Here is an 18523-nt window from a genome sequence, read left to right on the forward strand (position 1 = left end):
GAAAGGCTTATGGGAGGAAGAATTCTATTGCACACTGTTCCCATGGGACAGATTTATCTTATCAATTATCAAGTGGGATTTTAATTCTCTAATGCACTGTACAAGTGTAGAACTAGTAAAAATGTTATATTTTTTTAATGCACTGGCTGTATCCAACTATGTTGGGTGATCCCTATACAAAAGAACACATTCATCATCATTCATTCAATAGCTGTCTTGTCAGAAGTGCAGATACATCATAGTTCAAATTACATTTTCTCTTGTGTTTTCAGTTAGAATGGTACATAAGATGATGTATAATGAGCAGACATGTTTTAAAGCTAAATGAAACTATAATTATCTTCCCAATAACAAACAAAAAGTGACAGGAACATTTACCTCTGAACCTTGCAGCATGAGGGTGCTCTCGAGTCTTTGTATAAGAGTATTAAGTCGGCTTCTCTCATTCTCTGATTCAGCGCGTGATGCTGCTAACTGTGCCTCAAATTCTTGCAGCTGTTTCTCCTTCATCTGTTTAAAGTAATATAAATAGATGTGATTAAATTGCTCAAGGGCACTCAGAACATCCTTCTTCCCTTCTGTATTGTGTGATGAATGGTTTTGAAAACCGACAAGTTGAAGAACTGAGACACTTATGCAACACATGGGAATCTTTATTGAAGAAACGTTTCGCCACACAGTGGCTTCATCAGTCCAATACAAAGTAGAAATGGGTAAGGAGAGTAGAAGTATGAGGTAATCAGTCCCTCAACCTGGATTCGATGTGTTCAGTCCATCAGGGACTGATTACCTCATACTTCTACTCTCCTTACCCATTTCTACTTTGTATTGGACTGATGAAGCCACTGTGTGGTGAAACGTTTCTTCAATAAAGATTCCCATGTGTTGCATAAGTGTCTCAACCCTTCTGTATTGTAGTTATGGTGGACCACTGCAAAAGTGAAAACTTTTAACCCGTTCAGGGTCCAGAGGCCAAATTTGAAAGTGTGCACCAGGGTCTAAGAATTTTCAAAAAGTAATTTTGTTATTTTTTCTTATGAAATGGTAGATTCTTTTTCTGAAGGTGTTATGGTTTGAATCTTAATCTTTAGCCAGGTTAGTGCACTCCGTAACAATACACTTCATAGAATGAGAAGATACTTCCAAACTTAGAAATGTAAGGCACAAACAATAGTTACTCAGTCTTTTCTAGTTTCTTTTTATTTAAAAGCTTAAATACTTCTTAGATATTCATAAATATCTATTAAATATCGCTTCGTCAGAAACTTTCATTCACATAAGAAAACGCTTAAATAGAATGTACCTCAATATGGTCACTACACTTGTTAAATGATCAGAGGAATATTACTGCTTCCTCAATAATGACATTACTTGTATGCGAGTATATACATTGAGAAGGGACACCTTCACTGAGTAACTCCCTGGCATAAGGAATATATCACTTAAAGTTCTAAACTTGACACAGGCCGTCATATCGTAAACTGAAGGTAACAGCATATAACTGTCCGCAGACTTCACTTCAGAATAAACCTCAAGCTGGTTCAGGAGTTTCTACAACAGAATTCTCTATCCAAGTGAGAATACGGTGGAGTACTGGAGGGGTAGCTCAGTCAATGCACACTGAGTCGGCAGGGAGAGCGAACTGAATTAACACAGTTAATCCCTACATGACATCAACTCGCCAAAGGGGAGAGGGAAGAGTAGACTAAACTACCCTCCAAGGACATACCTTGTTTCAACTCTTAGCCAGCTGTTACCTACCTACCCAACACATTACTCAAAATACATAAATATATATATACACATCATACCCAGGTATATTCCTAAATCAGATAATATTATAAACTAGTGGAATCTTTAATTTAGCTAATATTAAAGAAACCCCAAGTATAATATTAAGTGGATAATACATATATAAATTAATCTCATTATGACCTTGGTCATAACAGAAGGTGATAAAACAAAAAGTACGAAATTTGATGGAAAATTTTCGAAATTATTCTCTCACGAATTTTGATGTGTCAACGATATTTACACATCAGCAATTTTGCTGACTTTGATTCCCATTTTAGACCAATTAAATTACTCCAATTGACCAAATTCTTAACTATTTCACTAGTATTACTTCTATTCCATCGATTGAGCACAAAAAATCGCAAAAAACCAATTACAAAATAAAGTGATCGGAAACTGGTAATTTGGCCAATTTAATGCGAAGTTCAAAATATTCCAATTTCAAAATAGGGTCCAGAATAAACAATTTAGGCATTCCTGGCACTAAACTAACATTTCCTCTGTTCATTAGTTATGTTTTCAGGCTTTACAAATGAATTCCATTTTGATTTTTTATTCACATTATGAATTTTTGTTCAAACCAAAAAATAGAAGATTTACTGTTATGCAATATTGCAATAATTGTATAAATAATATCACCACATTTGTATATGTATATTAGGCCCACCAGCTGGCATGTATTAGACATGTGAGGTCATTTGTTCACTCTTGAACATTGGCAAAACTTTAACATTTCCACTACTTTGAACTCAATTTCAAGCCATTTTCCGTATGAAAACCAATCAAAATCATCTCTATTTCTGTAATATATCTTCCATTCTATTAAATGAGACCAAGAAATTGCAAATATAACTATAAAAAACATATGAAAAAACACTGCAAAGTGGCTGTTTTAAACAAAAATTACGGCCTCAGTTTTTTTTCCTCTCATTATGCACTGGGTGCTGCAGGATTTGTTTTATGTGGTGCACACATACCACATAGATGTATTCTCTCATATCTAGGCCCAAATTTGCCGCTCACAGCTTATCAGAGTGAGCTGAGCTCATGGCGTAGATCTATGGTATGGACCCTCAATGTAAAGCCGTACATCTATGGCATGGACCCCGAAAGGGTTAAACAAAAAACAAAATGTATGATCAAAACAGCTGTCAGGCAGCATCTAAATATAAATTGACACTTTTTCCCCAAATGAGATAACAGCAGGTAGTGTCTATATAGCAACTAGCCCAAACCTTCATGGTAAAAACACCTACTTTTCACAACAGATACCACTATACTGTATAATACTGTATGTCTGTGCATGAGATATGTTCACCAAATGTTTGTCACAATGATGCATATCATTCTGCCATATGTTGTATTTATGAAGTGCCAAATGGTGCAATACTAGTGGTAGGTGTTAATATTTAGTCTAACTTAGCTCATGAAATACAAAAAAAAACTTGTACTGACTGACCCCCATAGTAAAAAAAAAAAAGTACTGGTATATATGCTATATATGTCATGCCAAATAGGTAAAACTTGTGATTTTGGCTTAAACAGCAATGTTCTTCTTGCCGAATAAGGCAAGGGAAATTTGTGTATGCAATAATTTCGCAAAAATCATTCTGAACCTAACGAAAAATATATATTTCATTGTGTTTGTTTATTATTAAATTATTGTAAACTTATCTAAAATATATTTAGCTGGATTAGACTAAATTAAATTCCACTTGTTATAATAAAGTTAGGTAAGTTTTCTAAGGTTCTTTTGGTACAAAATTATTAATTTTTACATTAACATAAATGAAAAAATATATCTTTAAATGCATAAGAGAAAATTTTAGAAAGGACTTAATTTTAAATGAGTTCTTGAAAACTGACGAGTTTAACCTATTTGGTATGACATATATATACTAATGGTATATATATATACCTCCATGGGGAAGTGGAACAGAATTCTTCCTCCGTAAGCCATGCATGTCATAAGAGGCGACTAAAATGCCGGGAGCAAGGGGTTAGTAACCTCTTTTCTTGTGTAAATTACTAAATTTAAAAAGAGACACTTTCATTTTTCTTCTTGGGCCACCCTGCCTTGGTCAGATACAACCAGTTTGTTGAAAGAAGAAGATATACCATTTTAAATTTTTTGCAATAAAACATAATGCTTTGTGTCTTAAATTTTCCATCAAATACAGTGGACCCCCGCATACCGTACGCATCGCATACCATACAATCCGCATACCGGATGCTTTGATCGCAAAAATTTGGCCTCGCATACCGCCCAAAAACCCGCTCACCGTCCTTCGTCCGAGACGCGTCCAATGTGCGGCCTGAGCCAGCCTCATATGTTCTGCCGGTGGCATTGTTTACCAGCCAGCCTCCGCGGTAACATCCAAGCATACAATCGGAATATTTCGTATTATTACAGTGTTTTCGGTGCTTTATCTGGAAAATAAGTGACCATGGACCCAAAGAAAGCTTCTAGTACCAACCCTACAGCAATAAGGGTGAGAATTCCAATAGAAATGAAGAAAGAGATCATTGATAAGTATGAAAGTGGAGTGCATGTCTCTGAGCTGGTCAGGTTGTACAAGAAACCCAAATCAACCATCTCTACTATTGTGGGCAACAGAAAGGAAATCAAGGAAGCTGTTCTTGCCAAAGGTTCAACTGTGTTTTCGAAACAGAGATTGCAAGTGATGGAAGATGTTGAGAGACTCTTATTGGTGTGGATAAATGAAAAACAGCTAGCAGGAGATAGCGTCTCTCAAGCGATCATAAGCGAAAAGGCTAGGAAGTTGCATGAGGATTTAATTAAAAAAATGCCTGCAACTAGTGATGATGTGAGTGAATTTAAGGCCAGCAAAGGTTGGTTTGAGAGATTTAAGAAGCATAGTGGCATACATAGTGTGATAAGGCATGGTGAGGCTGCCAGTTCGGACCACAAAGCAGCTGAAAAATATGTGCAGGAATTCAAGGAGTACATAGAAAGTGAAGGACTGAAACCTGAACAAGTGTTTAATTGTGATGAAACAGGCCTGTTTTGGAAGAAAATGCCAAGCAGGACCTACATTACTCAGGAGGAAAAGGCACTCCCAGGACATAAGCCTATGAAAGACAGGCTTACTTTGTTAATGTGTTCCAATGCTACTGGTGATTGCAAAGTGAAGCCTTTATTAGTGTATCACTCTGAAACTCCCAGACCGTTCAGGCAAAAGAATGTCCTCAAGGAGAATTTGTGTGTGCTGTGGAGGGCAAACAGTAAGGCATGGGTCACTAGGGACTTTTTCTATGACTGGTTACACCATGCATTTGCCCCCAATGTGAAAGATTACCTAACTGAAAAGAAATTAGAACTTAAGTGCCTCCTGGTGTTAGACAATGCCCCTGGTCATCCTACAGACGTGGCAGAGCGACTTTATGGGGACATGAAATTCATTAACATCAAGTTTTTGCCTCCTAATACCACTCCTCTCCTGCAGCCCATGGACCAGCAGGTTATTGCAAACTTCAAAAAACTGTACACAAAAGCTCTGTTTGAAAGGTGCTTTGTAGTGACCTCAGAAACTCAACTGACTCTAAGAGAGTTTTGGAGAGATCACTTTAATATCCTCAATTGTGTAAACCTTATAGGTAAGGCTTGGGAGGGAGTGACTAAGAAGACCTTAAACTCTGCTTGGAAGAAACTGTGGCCAGAATGTGTAGACAAAAGGGATTTTGAAGGGTTTGAGGCTAACCCTGAGAGGATTATGCCAGTTGAGGAATCCATTGTGGCATTGGGAAAGTCCTTAGGGTTGGAGGTTAGTGGGGATGATGTGGAAGAGTTGGTGGAGGAGGACAATGAAGAACTAACCACTGATGAGCTGATAGATCAACTTCAACAGCAAGAGGCCAGACCTGAGGAAACTGGTTCAGATGAGGGGAGGGAGAAATTGAAGAAGTTGCCTACTACAAAGATTAAGGAAATCTGTGCAAAGTGGCTTGAAGTGCAAACCTTCATGGATGAAAATCACCCTCACACAGCTATTGCAAGCCGTGTTGGCAACCTGTACACTGACAATGTTGTGAAACACTTTAGGGAAGTCATAAAGGAACGAGAGGTACAGGCCACTATGGACAGATATGTTGTGCGAAAGAAGTCCAGTGACTCTGAAGCTGGTCCTAGTGGCATTAAAAGAAGAAGGGAAGTAACCCCAGAAAAGGACTCGACACCTCAAGTCTTAATGGAAGGGGATTCCCCTTCTAAACACTAACACACTCTCTCCCCTCCTCCCATCCCATCAATCATCACCAGATCTTCAATAAAAGTAAGTGTCATGTAATTGTGCATGCCTTTTTCAGTTTGTGTGTATTAAAATTAACATTTCATTTATTTATTTATTTATTTATTTATTTATTTATTTATTTATTTATTTATTTCCAATTTGTGCACACATACAGAGGTACAAAAAAAAATACAGATAAGAGCAGTATGCCAAAGCCACTTATACTATGCATAGCATTACGGGCTGGCTTAAAATTAACTTAAGATTAACTAAGCAATGATTATTATTATTATTATAATCAAAAAGAAGCGCTAAGCCACAAGGACTATACAGCGCTGCTACTAAGCAATGATGAAATCAGTGATAAAACATTAATGTAAACAGATAACTATAAAGCACAAGTGAGTATTACAAAGACAGGTCATATGGTTGCATTCAGTTAGGTAGTGATTCTGTTAGGTAGTGTATTTAAAAAATAATAAAGTTAGATTGGGTTTTAGGTTTAACATTTATGTGATATAATTGTGAGAAACATTTAAGATATACAATTTATAATGTTCAGTTATTCAGTATTTATTTGGTTTTGGGTGAGTAAGTAATCTTTGAGAAGAGACTTGAATTTATAAACAGGTTGTGTTTCTTTTATATTTACAGGTAATGAATTCCAGATTTTAGGGCCTTTTATGTGCATTGAGTTTTTGCATAGTGTGAGATGGACACGAGGAACATCAAAGAGTGATAAGATAAGATAAGATAAGATAAGATTTCGTTCGGATTTTTAACCCCGGAGGGTTAGCCACCCAGGATAACCCAAGAAAGTCAGTGCGTCATCGAGGACTGTCTAACTTATTTCCATTGGGGTCCTTAATCTTGTCCCCCAGGATGCGACCCACACCAGTCGACTAACACCCAGGTACCTATTTGCTGCTAGGTGAACAGGACAACAGGTGTAAGGAAACGTGTCGAAATGTTTCCACCCGCCGGGAATCGAACCCGGGCCCTCCGTGCGTGAAGCGGGAGCTTTAGCCACCAGGCCACCGGGCCACCTTGTGTTATGGTCATGTGTTCTGTTGAGGTTGGCAAGGAGATGTTTGAGGGGAGGGTTAATATCAGAGTTAAGTGTTCTATGTATGTAATAGGTGCAGTAATAAGTATGGATGTTTTGTATGGTGAGTAGGTTTAGTGTATTGAATATTGGTGGAGTGTGCTGCCTGTAGTGAGAATTTGTTATCATTCTAACTGCAGCCTTTTGTTGGGTAATTAGTGGTCTGAGATGGTTAATTGTTGTTGAGCCCCATGCACAAATTCCATAGGTGAGATAGGGGTAAATAAGAGAGTGATATAGGGCCAGGAGGGCTGACTGTGGAACATAGTACCGTATCTTCGATAGTATGCCTACAGTCTTGGAAATTTTCTTAGAAATTTGATGTATATGTGTATGAAATTTGAGTCTATTATCAAGGTGGATTCCTAAGAATTTTCCCTCTGTTAGTTTTGTGATAGGTGATCCATTTATCATTATGTTAAGAGGGACATCTGTAGCTCTGTTACCAAACTGAATGAAGTAGGTTTTGTCAATGTTTAGTGTAAGTTTGTTAGTCCTCATCCAGGTAGATATTTTCTGTAATTCGGTATTTACAGTATTGGCTAGCGTGACTGGGCTCGGGTGAGAGAAGACGTATGTAGTGTCATCTGCAAATAGTGTGGGTTTGAGTAATTGCGAAGCATTTGGAAGGTCATTTATGTATAGGAGAAAGAGAAGAGGGCCAAGGACACTTCCCTGTGGGACACCAACTGTAATTGGTTGTGCAGAAGAGTTTGCCCCATTTGCGTACACATATTGGCTTCTGTTGCTGAGGTAAGACTTGAGGTAGTTGAGGGAGTGCCCTCTTATACCATAGTGTGACAATTTTACGTGGAGCAAGTCATGGTCAACTGTATCAAAAGCTTTACGTAAGTTCATGTGGTAAAAAAAATTTTTTTTCATACTTTGGGTGTCTTGCACGGATTAATTTGATTTCCATTATTTCTTATGGGGAAAATTCATTCGCATACCGAACATTTCGCATAACAACTAGCCCTCTTGCACGGATTCAGGTCGCTATGCAGGGGTCCACTGTATTATATGCAGCAGATGACAGCTTTATTCAGTCTATCAATCAGCTGCACCAGGGCACAAGCACACTGTCAAATCAAGTCAAGCATGGCCAGTAATACCAATCAGCCCTGACTGGCTTTAACCTTTTCAGGGTTGGTGCCGTACTAGTACGGCTTGCACGGCAGGGTTGGTGCCGTACTAGAATTCTAGCGCCTTCAAATCTAGCAAGAGAAAGCTGGTAGGCCTACATATGAAAGAATGGGTCTATGTGGTCAGTGTGCATAGTATAAAAAAATCCTGCAGCACACAGTGCATAATGAGAAAAAAAAACTCTGACCGTGTTTTTGGTTTAAAACAGCGACTTTGCAGTGTATTTTTGTATGCTATTTAAATTATATTGTAGTTTTCCTGGTCTCATTTTATAGAATGGAAGACATATTATGGAAACTGAGATGATTTTGATTGGTTTCTGAATGAAAAGTACCTTGAAATTGAGCTCAAAGCAGCAGAAATGTTCGATTTTTGCCAAAGTTCAAAAGTATACAAATCATGCCATGTGTCCAATACACATCAACTAGTGAGTTTAATATTCTTTCACAAGTGCACTGACATTATTTATACCATTTCTACACTAATGCAGTAGTCTGCATAGCAGTAAATCTTCTATTTTTTTGTGAGAATAAAAATTCAAAGTGGAAAGGAAAAGAAATGTAAGAGAGGCCTGGGGACGTGACTAATGAACAGAAAAATTTTTATTTTCCTGCCAGGAATGTCTGTCTTGTTTATTCTGGACCCTATTTGGAAATTGGCATTGTTTGAAATTTGCTTGAAATTGGCAAAATTGCCAATTTCTGACCACTTTATTGGATAGTTGAAATCGGTAAATTGGTGGTTTCTTGTACTCACTTGGTAGAAAAAATGGAGTTATAGCGAAATAGTTATGATTTTTGTCAACTGGTACATTGGAATTGGCAAAAAATAGGGCTCAGAGTGGGCGAAATCGCCAATGCATAAACATCATCGTGACTGCTAACTTCGCGAGAGCATAATTCCATAAGTTTTCCATCAAATTTCATACTTTTGGTGTCATTATGAGCAGGAAAAGATTCTCTATCATTCATGAGAAAAAATAATTTTTTTTTTCGAAAAATTTCCAACCCTGAGAACAAGTTTAGGAGAGGGCCTGCTGACCCTGAAAGGGTTAAGGGTTTTTCTGACCCCAGAGCCCAGCCTTCCATCTAAACCATCTGAACAACTGGTGTCACTCTTGATATTTCACAAATCTTACTATCAGTATTTACACCACCAATATTCTACTTGTAACAGTAGTATAGCAGTCTCACAAGAAGCATGGCTATGTTCCTGAAAATTTGTGTGTACTGTAAAAATGTACCATACAAATTGAATCACTGTTATGACTAAGGTCATTTGGAGATTGACTTATATAGAATGCATATGTGTGTCCACTTAATATTATTCTCGGGGTTTCTTTAATATTAGCTAAATTAAAGATTTCACTAGTTTATAATATTATCTGGGTTAGGGATATGTATTATTGCAATTATACCTGGGTATGAAGTGTGCTATATATATATATATATATATATATATATATATATATATATATATATATATATATATATATATATATATATATATATATATATATCTTTCTTTCAACACACTGGCCGCATCCCACCGAGGCGGGGATATGTATTTTGAGAAATATGTTAGGTAAGTAGGTAACAGCTGGCTAAGAGTTGAAATAGGGTATGTCCTTCGAGGGTAGTTTAGTCTGCTCTACCCTCTCCCCTTGGACGAGTTGATGTCATATAGGAATTAATTGTGTTAAGTCAGTTCCCTCTCTCTGCCAACTCAGTGAGCATTGGCTTAGCAGTCCCTGTAGTACTCTGCCTTGTTCTCACTTGGATAGAGAATTGTGTTGTACAAACTCCTGAACCAGCTGGAGGTACATTCTGAAGTGAAGTCTGCTGACAGCTATATAGAGTTACCTTCAGTATTACGATGTGACGACCTGTGCCAAGTACAGAACTCTAAGTGATATTTAACTTATGCCAGTGTGTTACTCAGTGAAGGTGTTCCTTCTCAATGTATGTGGCATGCAAAGAGTACGTAACCTTTATTTGGCACATGTACACACTCTCATTGAAAGGCTATCTCCTCCAACCAGCAAACCAGTACAGTACTAGGGTTGGACGATGGGGCCCCCTTGTTCAATCAGTACCCAGGTTCAGCCAATGAGAAGATGGTTCTGGCAATCGCAGAGGTGCTGTGGGCACCACCTGCCTGTCTGCCCTTGTCATTTCCATTCTAGAGCTGGTTGAAGCACGGTCTGCTCTCTAGTGGCATCTATTCTGCCTTGCTTACCGTGGCGTGCACTAATACCTATTGTTGTACATAGTGTATAAAGTGTACATACTTCTGTTCTTGTAAGACGGAGAATAGGATAGCAGATGAACAAGGAGGCTTTAGGAAAGGTAGGGGGTGTGTGGACCAGGTGTTTACAGTGAAACATATAAGTGAACAGTATTTAGATAAGGCTAAAGAGGTCTTTGTGGCATTTATGGATTTGGAAAAGGCGTATGACAGGGTGGATAGGGGGGGAATGTGGCAGATGTTGCAAGTGTATGGTGTAGGAGGTAGGTTACTGAAAGCAGTGAAGAGTTTTTACGAGGATAGTGAGGCTCAAGTTAGAGTATGTAGGAAAGAGGGAAATTTTTTCCCAGTAAAAGTAGGCCTTAGACAAGGATGTGTGATGTCACCGTGGTTGTTTAATATATTTATAGATGGGGTTGTAAGAGAAGTAAATGCGAGGGTCTTGGCAAGAGGCGTGGAGTTAAAAGATAAAGAATCACACACAAAGTGGGAGTTGTCACAGCTGCTCTTTGCTGATGACACTGTGCTCTTGGGAGATTCTGAAGAGAAGTTGCAGAGATTGGTGGATGAATTTGGTAGGGTGTGCAAAAGAAGAAAATTAAAGGTGAATACAGGAAAGAGTAAGGTTATGAGGATAACAAAAAGATTAGGTGATGAAAGATTGAATATCAGATTGGAGGGAGAGAGTATGGAGGAGGTGAACGTATTCAGATATTTGGGAGTGGACGTGTCAGCGGATGGGTCTATGAAAGATGAGGTGAATCATAGAATTGATGAGGGAAAAAGAGTGAGTGGTGCACTTAGGAGTCTGTGGAGACAAAGAACTTTGTCCTTGGAGGCAAAGAGGGGAATGTATGAGAGTATAGTTTTACCAACGCTCTTATATGGGTGTGAAGCGTGGGTGATGAATGTTGCAGCGAGGAGAAGGCTGGAGGCAGTGGAGATGTCATGTCTGAGGGCAATGTGTGGTGTGAATATAATGCAGAGAATTCGTAGTTTGGAAGTTAGGAGGAGGTGCGGGATTACCAAAACTGTTGTCCAGAGGGCTGAGGAAGGGTTGTTGAGGTGGTTCGGACATGTAGAGAGAATGGAGCGAAACAGAATGACTTCAAGAGTGTATCAGTCTGTAGTGGAAGGAAGGCGGGGTAGGGGTCGGCCTAGGAAGGGTTGGAGGGAGGGGGTAAAGGAGGTTTTGTGTGCGAGGGGCTTGGACTTCCAGCAGGCATGCTTGAGCGTGTTTGATAGGAGTGAATGGAGACAAATGGTTTTTAATACTTGACGTGCTGTTGGAGTGTGAGCAAAGTAACATTTATGAAGGGATTCAGGGAAACCGGCAGGCCGGACTTGAGTCCTGGAGATGGGAAGTACAGTGCCTGCACTCTGAAGGAGGGGTGTTAATGTTGCAGTTTAAAAACTGTAGTGTAAAGCACCCTTCTGGCAAGACAGTGATGGAGTGAATGATGGTGAAAGTTTTTCTTTTTCGGGCCACCCTGCCTTGGTGGGAATCGGCCGGTGTGATAATAAAAAAAAAAAAATAACTTCTGTTCTTACTTGGTGAAAGGATAATATAAGTCAAAAGTTTTTCTGCTGTGTTTGTTTTGCTCCCTTTACACCCAGGATAACAGGCCTTTGAATTCCTGGGATGTAATATGGGTAGCCTGTCCAAGAGCTGGAGCTGGACTTAGAGCACGAGTTGAGCCTAGGGTGACGCCTGAAGCAGGAACATTGTGTAGCTTGCTGTCTGGCATTGCATTAGGTTTGCCAACGTTTTATGAAACTTTGGTGTTAGTCTTGCAATTTATGGTCAGCCTGCTATTGTAAGATCATTGACAACTTGCTATTAGCTTGTTCATTGTGCTCACTTCGCTACGGTCAATCTTACTGTTATGTGAATATTTTGTAGTCAGCTTTGCTATTGTGTATCAGCCTTGCTATTGTATGTGCGTATTCTGCAGTCGTACTGTGCATAGCTAAGCGTGTATTGTGAATAGCATGTTATGCTGGGGCATTCCACCTAGATGAGTCAGACATCTAGTGTCTGAATACACTTTATTAAACTTGTCTAAATTTTCTCTACAGCATTGTTGGCAAATTGCTCATTCCATTGGCATTGATTACAAACGCACTCTTACAGCTGCGCAGCTTCATACTCTTATAAGTATCAAACTTCGTGAAGAGGAGGTGGCACATCAAACTCCTCCCTCTACGGAAGCCAGGAGTAAAAACCCGAAGTTTTCGCAGGACGAAAATGATATTCAACTGAGCAAAATCGTCAGTCTCATGCGACAGGGTTGTCTGAAGGCGAATCGGCTGCGTGGCACTTGAGTTGGCGAAAATCAATCTTGAGTAGACTAGGGAACAGAGGGCATATGCAAAGGAAGAATTTGATAGGGAAAAAGAAAGAAGGCAGTTATCTCAAGTTGTAAATGACTTTAGTTTACAGAAAGCAGTACAGTTGGTCCCCCATTTCAATGAGGCAGAACCAGAACAATTTTTCAAAACTTTCAAAAATCAGTCTCGAGCCTTGAGGTGTCTGGAACAGCACTGGGCGTCATTGGTTCACACAGCATTGTTTGGTAAGGCACAGGAGTTTGCATCAGTGTTAAATGACACTGAATCTAGCAATTATAAAGTCGTGAAGACCACAATTTTTGGGGCATACCAGTGCATTCCGGCTAAGTATAAGAAATCATTCAAATTAGGCAGACGACAGCTTGGTCAATCTCTGGTTGATTTTGTATGACAGCAGACCAAAGCTTTTACCAGCTGGTATAAAGCAAGTAGTGTCGCCACCTTCGATGATCTCGTGCAGCTCATCCTAGTCAATAACCTGCTGGAGTCTGTGGGACCAGAGGTTAGAGTCTTTCTGCAGGATCGTGTCTTAACCACTACATTGGAGGCAGCCAGGTTGGCTGATACCTTTGAAACCAACCGTTCCTTGTCCGAGCGGTCCCATCTCTCTTATCAACAGCCTGGCATAAGTAGAGATCATCAACATTGGAGGATTAAGTGCCAGCCGGAAGGAGAATGTCTACGTCAGCCAATTAACCCTTTCAGGGTCCAAGGCCAAAATCTGAAGTCACGCACCAGTGTCCAAGAAATTTTGAAAAAAAAAAAAATTATTTTTTCTTACAGAATTAAAGAGCATATTTTTGTGAAGGTAATAAAACAAAAAAAATTAGAATCTGATCAGTACTTACCGAGATACAGTGCCAAGAAGTTTGTAGAAAATGATGTGGTGGCGGCAACATCGACGAATTCCACATACGCGTATTATATTATTTTGTTGTTTTAGTTGTTTTTTCTTTTCTTTTCCAATTTTTTTCTATTCCTACTAACATTTGGGGCCTGAGAGACCAATACTGTATATAATTTATATATATAAACTCACTGTATTGAACACAATAACTGCACTAAAGTTATTATCATATTATTGTTTACCACTGTTGTTTATTACAATAAACATGCACAAATATTGTATAATACTAATGTTCTATCATATATTTACATATTTACAATCACTGGACATGGTTTTAGAACTGCTGGAGCTTGTGGAACTCCTTGAAACAAGGCACCATGCACAGAGGCACCTTACATTCCTCACACATAAACCGAGTGTCTTTGCGTCTTTGTTGCCGTCGTTTTGTTTGTGCACAGACAATGCATCTCTTCTGAGCAAATTTCTTTTGAGTTGAAGGAAGCTGTATTATGAAATGATCACCTTCTCTTCTCAAACGCTTGGGTATATTGTGATGAATTCGAGGACCATGTTGTATTGCAGGTGTTGTTACCTGGTACTTCATTATGAGTTGTCTGACAACAGACAAACAAAATTCACCATACGGTGGTCTGTTACCAGTCTTTATTTGGTACATATTATATGCATTCTGCATTGAAATGTCCATGAGATGGAAGAAAAGTTTCATGTACCACTTGTAACTCTTACGAACACAGTCAACAAAACCAATCTGCATGTCACACTTGTCAACCAAGCGCATGTTTTGTGTATAATCAATCACTGTCACTGGTTTTCGAATACGTTCATTAGTCACTCGATCAACTTTGCCACTGTCTTGCATTTCATTACGGTGAATGGTTGTCAACAATGTGACATCTCGTTTGTCATGCCACCGTAATGCCATGATGTCATTGGCAGTAAACACCTGCACGTCATCACCACGAACACCTGCGTTGAGCCTGGGCATATGTTTACGATTAGAACGCACTGTGCCACACACATCTGTCTTGTTCACTCGCATGAAATCACTGAGTAATGGGCTTGTGTACCAGTTATCGGTATATAATGTATGGCCCTTACCAAGATAAGGTGCCATCATGTTTCTCACTACGTCACCTGATATACCCAATAACATCTTCGTATCTTTCAATGTTTTACTACCCGTGTATACAACAATATCCAACACCAGGCCACTGTCACAATCACAGAGTACAAACAATTTTATACCAAAGCGGTTCCTCTTGCTCGGTATATACTGCTTGAATGACAGTCTACCTTTGAACAAAATCAAAGACTCGTCAATTACAAGATTCTTGAATGGATAAAAGTATATCCTGAACTTTTGTTTGAGATACATGAAAACATTTCTAATCTTGTATAACCTGTCACTTCTGTCAGGCCTGGTTTTGTCAGAGAAGTGCAACATACGTAAGAGTAAGATAAACCTGTTCACTGGTATTATTTCACTGAAGGATGGGGTACAAATTAGCCGATCTGTGGACCAGTATGCTTTTATATTATGCTTATAGACGTGAGGCATAAGCATTATTGTTGCAAAAAGCAAATACATTTCTGCAACAGTCGTCTCTTTCCACCTGTGTAGTCTTGACTGTGGTGATAAGATCGTATTTGCCATGGTGTACTGAAAATACTTATTACTTTCCCTGACAATAGTTTCCATCAATGGCTGGTCAAAGAATAATTCAAAGAATTCCAGTTCATTGGCCGTGGTTCCAAGGGGACAGGTAGGTAGAATTCCACTTTGAGAGTCATCAAAGTGGTGAGGGCTGGGAACAAAATTGGGATTTTGCTGCCAATCCCAGATACGGTTTGCTGGTGGATACTGGACATCATAGGCTGGTTGTACGGGTGGTTGTGGCGGGCTGGTGGGTGACGCTCCGCTGTCAGCATAGTTGCTGATCCCTGTATTCCCAGTATTATATAGCATAGCATATTAGTATCATCCCTGTGCTTTAGACACGAGATCCCTCGTAGGCCTTTGGCTTTGTGTGACGTCATAGGGATACACATGGGCAGTGATCCCTCTGTCCCGTCCTCACTCGGCGGCAGACCTACAAGGCGTGAACAGGCTAGGCACCGGGCTCCATCCCTCATCTCAGTCTGACAATATATTTACCATCCTACAAGTGTGTCTACTTTCAACCTACGATATCTCCATTTAAGAACCCTTACGATAAATGGTGGCAGCGGTGGGATGAAATTATACCAGATGTCCAGTGTGCCATAAATTCTGCTTACAATGCTTCCATAGGTGATACTCCACATTATGCATTGTATGGTGTAGACAAGCGTTTACCCTATGAGTTGTTATATTCTACTCCGAAACCTAATTACAACCCTGATGATTTCGTAGCAACTTGTATCAGCTTAGCTCAAAGTGTTTTTAGAAGAATCCGTGAAACACTTCATAAATCAACAGCAGAATTTACAAGAGTCGCAAACACTCGAGCAAAGCCGTCTAAAATCAAAGTAGGTTCGAGAGTTATGCTGATTAACTTTAACAAAACGTCTGCAATGCCAAAGCTTGATCAAAAGTTTGTCGGACCTTATCGAGTTGTAGAACATATCTCTGGAAATAAGTATAAGGTTAGAGAAATTAGTACTGGCAAATACAAAGAATCGCATTTAGATCATATGAAATTAGTATGCGATGTTGAGGATATTGCTACCCAGACTAATGAGACAGACTCTGACAATCCTCCTGATCCTGTACTCTCTACCTCAGATACTCAGTCAGATACTCAACCCGAATGTCGTTACTCCTTGCGTACTCGACAAGTAATGAGAAACCCGCAAGTATCTTTTGTAGATATTCCTTCAGATCTCTCTCAGTCAAGGCATGTGTTAGCCATTGCAGAGGAATTCGATCCTCCCAGAGATGATAACCATTCTGCATATGTAAACCTTACCCTCGCAGAATTGGGTTTAAATGTACATAGTCTGTATAATTAGATGTCCGAGATGAATGAATTTGTCAATTGTGTGTTTACCTGTGTGTGTTTACCTGTGTGTTTTGTTATTAGCTGAACAGTTTGTCAGAAATTTTCGTGTTCACGTTCCCTCCGTATTCTGAGAATTAACAGTCTAGATTTGAGTGCACCGAATCTGCCTTTCTGTTAAACACTTCTTTGTATATATTTATTCTTCCTCAGAATCCGTAGAGTGCATGAATACAGATCGATCGATCAATTCCATCCATATTGTATAATGATTTGTTCTTATAGTTTGTAATGATTACGTTAACACCCATTACGTCAAAATCATGTTGTACCATCCATTAGTTCTAAGTTATATATGAATTTGTTATTGTATAGAATCAGCCCAGATCCGCCTGCCTGTTCAGCCTATAGTATAGTAGTGTATGTCGGGACGACATACGTATTGGACATCATAGGCTGGTTGTATGGGTGGTTGTGGCGGGCTGGTGGGTGACGCTCCGCTTTGTCCTTGAACTGACGAGTCAGCAGCGTGGGTTCCCGCGTGGCACAGCGAGTCACGCATGGCGGTGCCACTACCACCACCAGCCCCACTAACACCATCCACTGATGTCTGTGGCCCATCCATGCCAAGTGTAGCCACATCATCCTCACTATCACTACCTAAAACGGGTGTAGGGCCACGGGATGTACTCCGGGATGTACTACGGGATGTACTCCGTCCCCTGGGCATAGCATAGGGTACACTACCCGAGCGCATGCAGCGGCGCACATACCGACGCTTCACTGGTGAATATGTTTCCTCACTATCACTACTCGAATGATCGTCGAGCGCAATAAAATCACAATCCACGTCAGAATCATCGTCATTACTGAAGTCAGAGGCCAGGCCACGGGAAAATATTAGTTTTCTCTTACGTTTAGGAACAACTGACCGTGAGTCACGAGTGCCCACACCAGAGGTAGAAGGTCGAGGATCGTCGGGGTTTTCTGCACTATTATCGATATCCTGGTCATTATTTTCGGTCACTAACTCATCAAAGCCGTAGAATTCGTCTTCATTTCCACTTCCATCAGTGTCAGAACTATCAGACAGGAAGAGGAGAGTCCCAATTTTCCGGGGAGTGAGAGCTGACTTGCGACGAGACATGGTGAACAAGGGTGACTGAGCCGGCGTTCCCACAATGCTATGCAGGCGCCTAGATTTTTTGTTTATGGCGCACACCCACCGCGCAGACCCATTCTCTCATATGTAGGCCTATGAGCGCTTTCGCGCTAAATTTGACGGCGCTAGAATTTTGGCATAGATCTACGGTTTGGACACTCACCGACCAGCCGTAGATCTACGGGACGGACCCTGAAAGGGTTAAGCCACCTGGTGAACCATGCTACTCAACTTACAGTCAACCTGGTGAGTGACAAACCACTCAACATAGTGCAACTCGACATCAGTATCCAGAGCGACAACAGTATCCAGAGCAACACCAGTCGGAGCGACACCAATTACAATGTTAGCAGGGAGCTAAGGTCAAGCCTTTCGTCTACTACCTGTGCAACAAAGTAGGTCACATCTGCCCAAATTGCCCAAATAAACCCCAACCATTAGGGAAAATCTAGTGTCCCTAGTAACGTGTCCCTGAAAGAAGTATAGAAAGGGATGGCTCCTCATTACTGTCAGAGTCATATTTCCCTTCAGGAAGACTCAAAAACAACTGAAGTCAGAACCTTTAGAGATACTGGAGCATATTGCTTGCTTATAAGACAGGGAGTACTTCCCCTTTCTGAACAC

At 40.0% G+C, this 18523-nt stretch overlaps 1 protein-coding gene across 4 annotated transcripts in view; it reads right to left on the reverse strand.

Annotated features, from left to right (window-relative positions):
• LOC128690813 (fas-binding factor 1 homolog) overlaps window positions 1-18523 on the reverse strand; it is a 209522-nt gene that overhangs the window by 82151 nt on the left and 108848 nt on the right. For all 4 annotated transcript variants that reach the window (XM_070088207.1, XM_070088205.1, XM_070088206.1 and 1 more), the window contains one exon: window positions 379-510. In XM_070088207.1, the coding sequence (XP_069944308.1) occupies window positions 379-510 (132 nt within the window). The remainder of the gene's footprint in view (window positions 1-378; window positions 511-18523) is intronic.

Source organism: Cherax quadricarinatus, chromosome 24, assembly GCF_038502225.1.
Source record: "Cherax quadricarinatus isolate ZL_2023a chromosome 24, ASM3850222v1, whole genome shotgun sequence".
In the NCBI taxonomy this organism is placed as follows: domain Eukaryota; kingdom Metazoa; phylum Arthropoda; class Malacostraca; order Decapoda; family Parastacidae; genus Cherax; species Cherax quadricarinatus.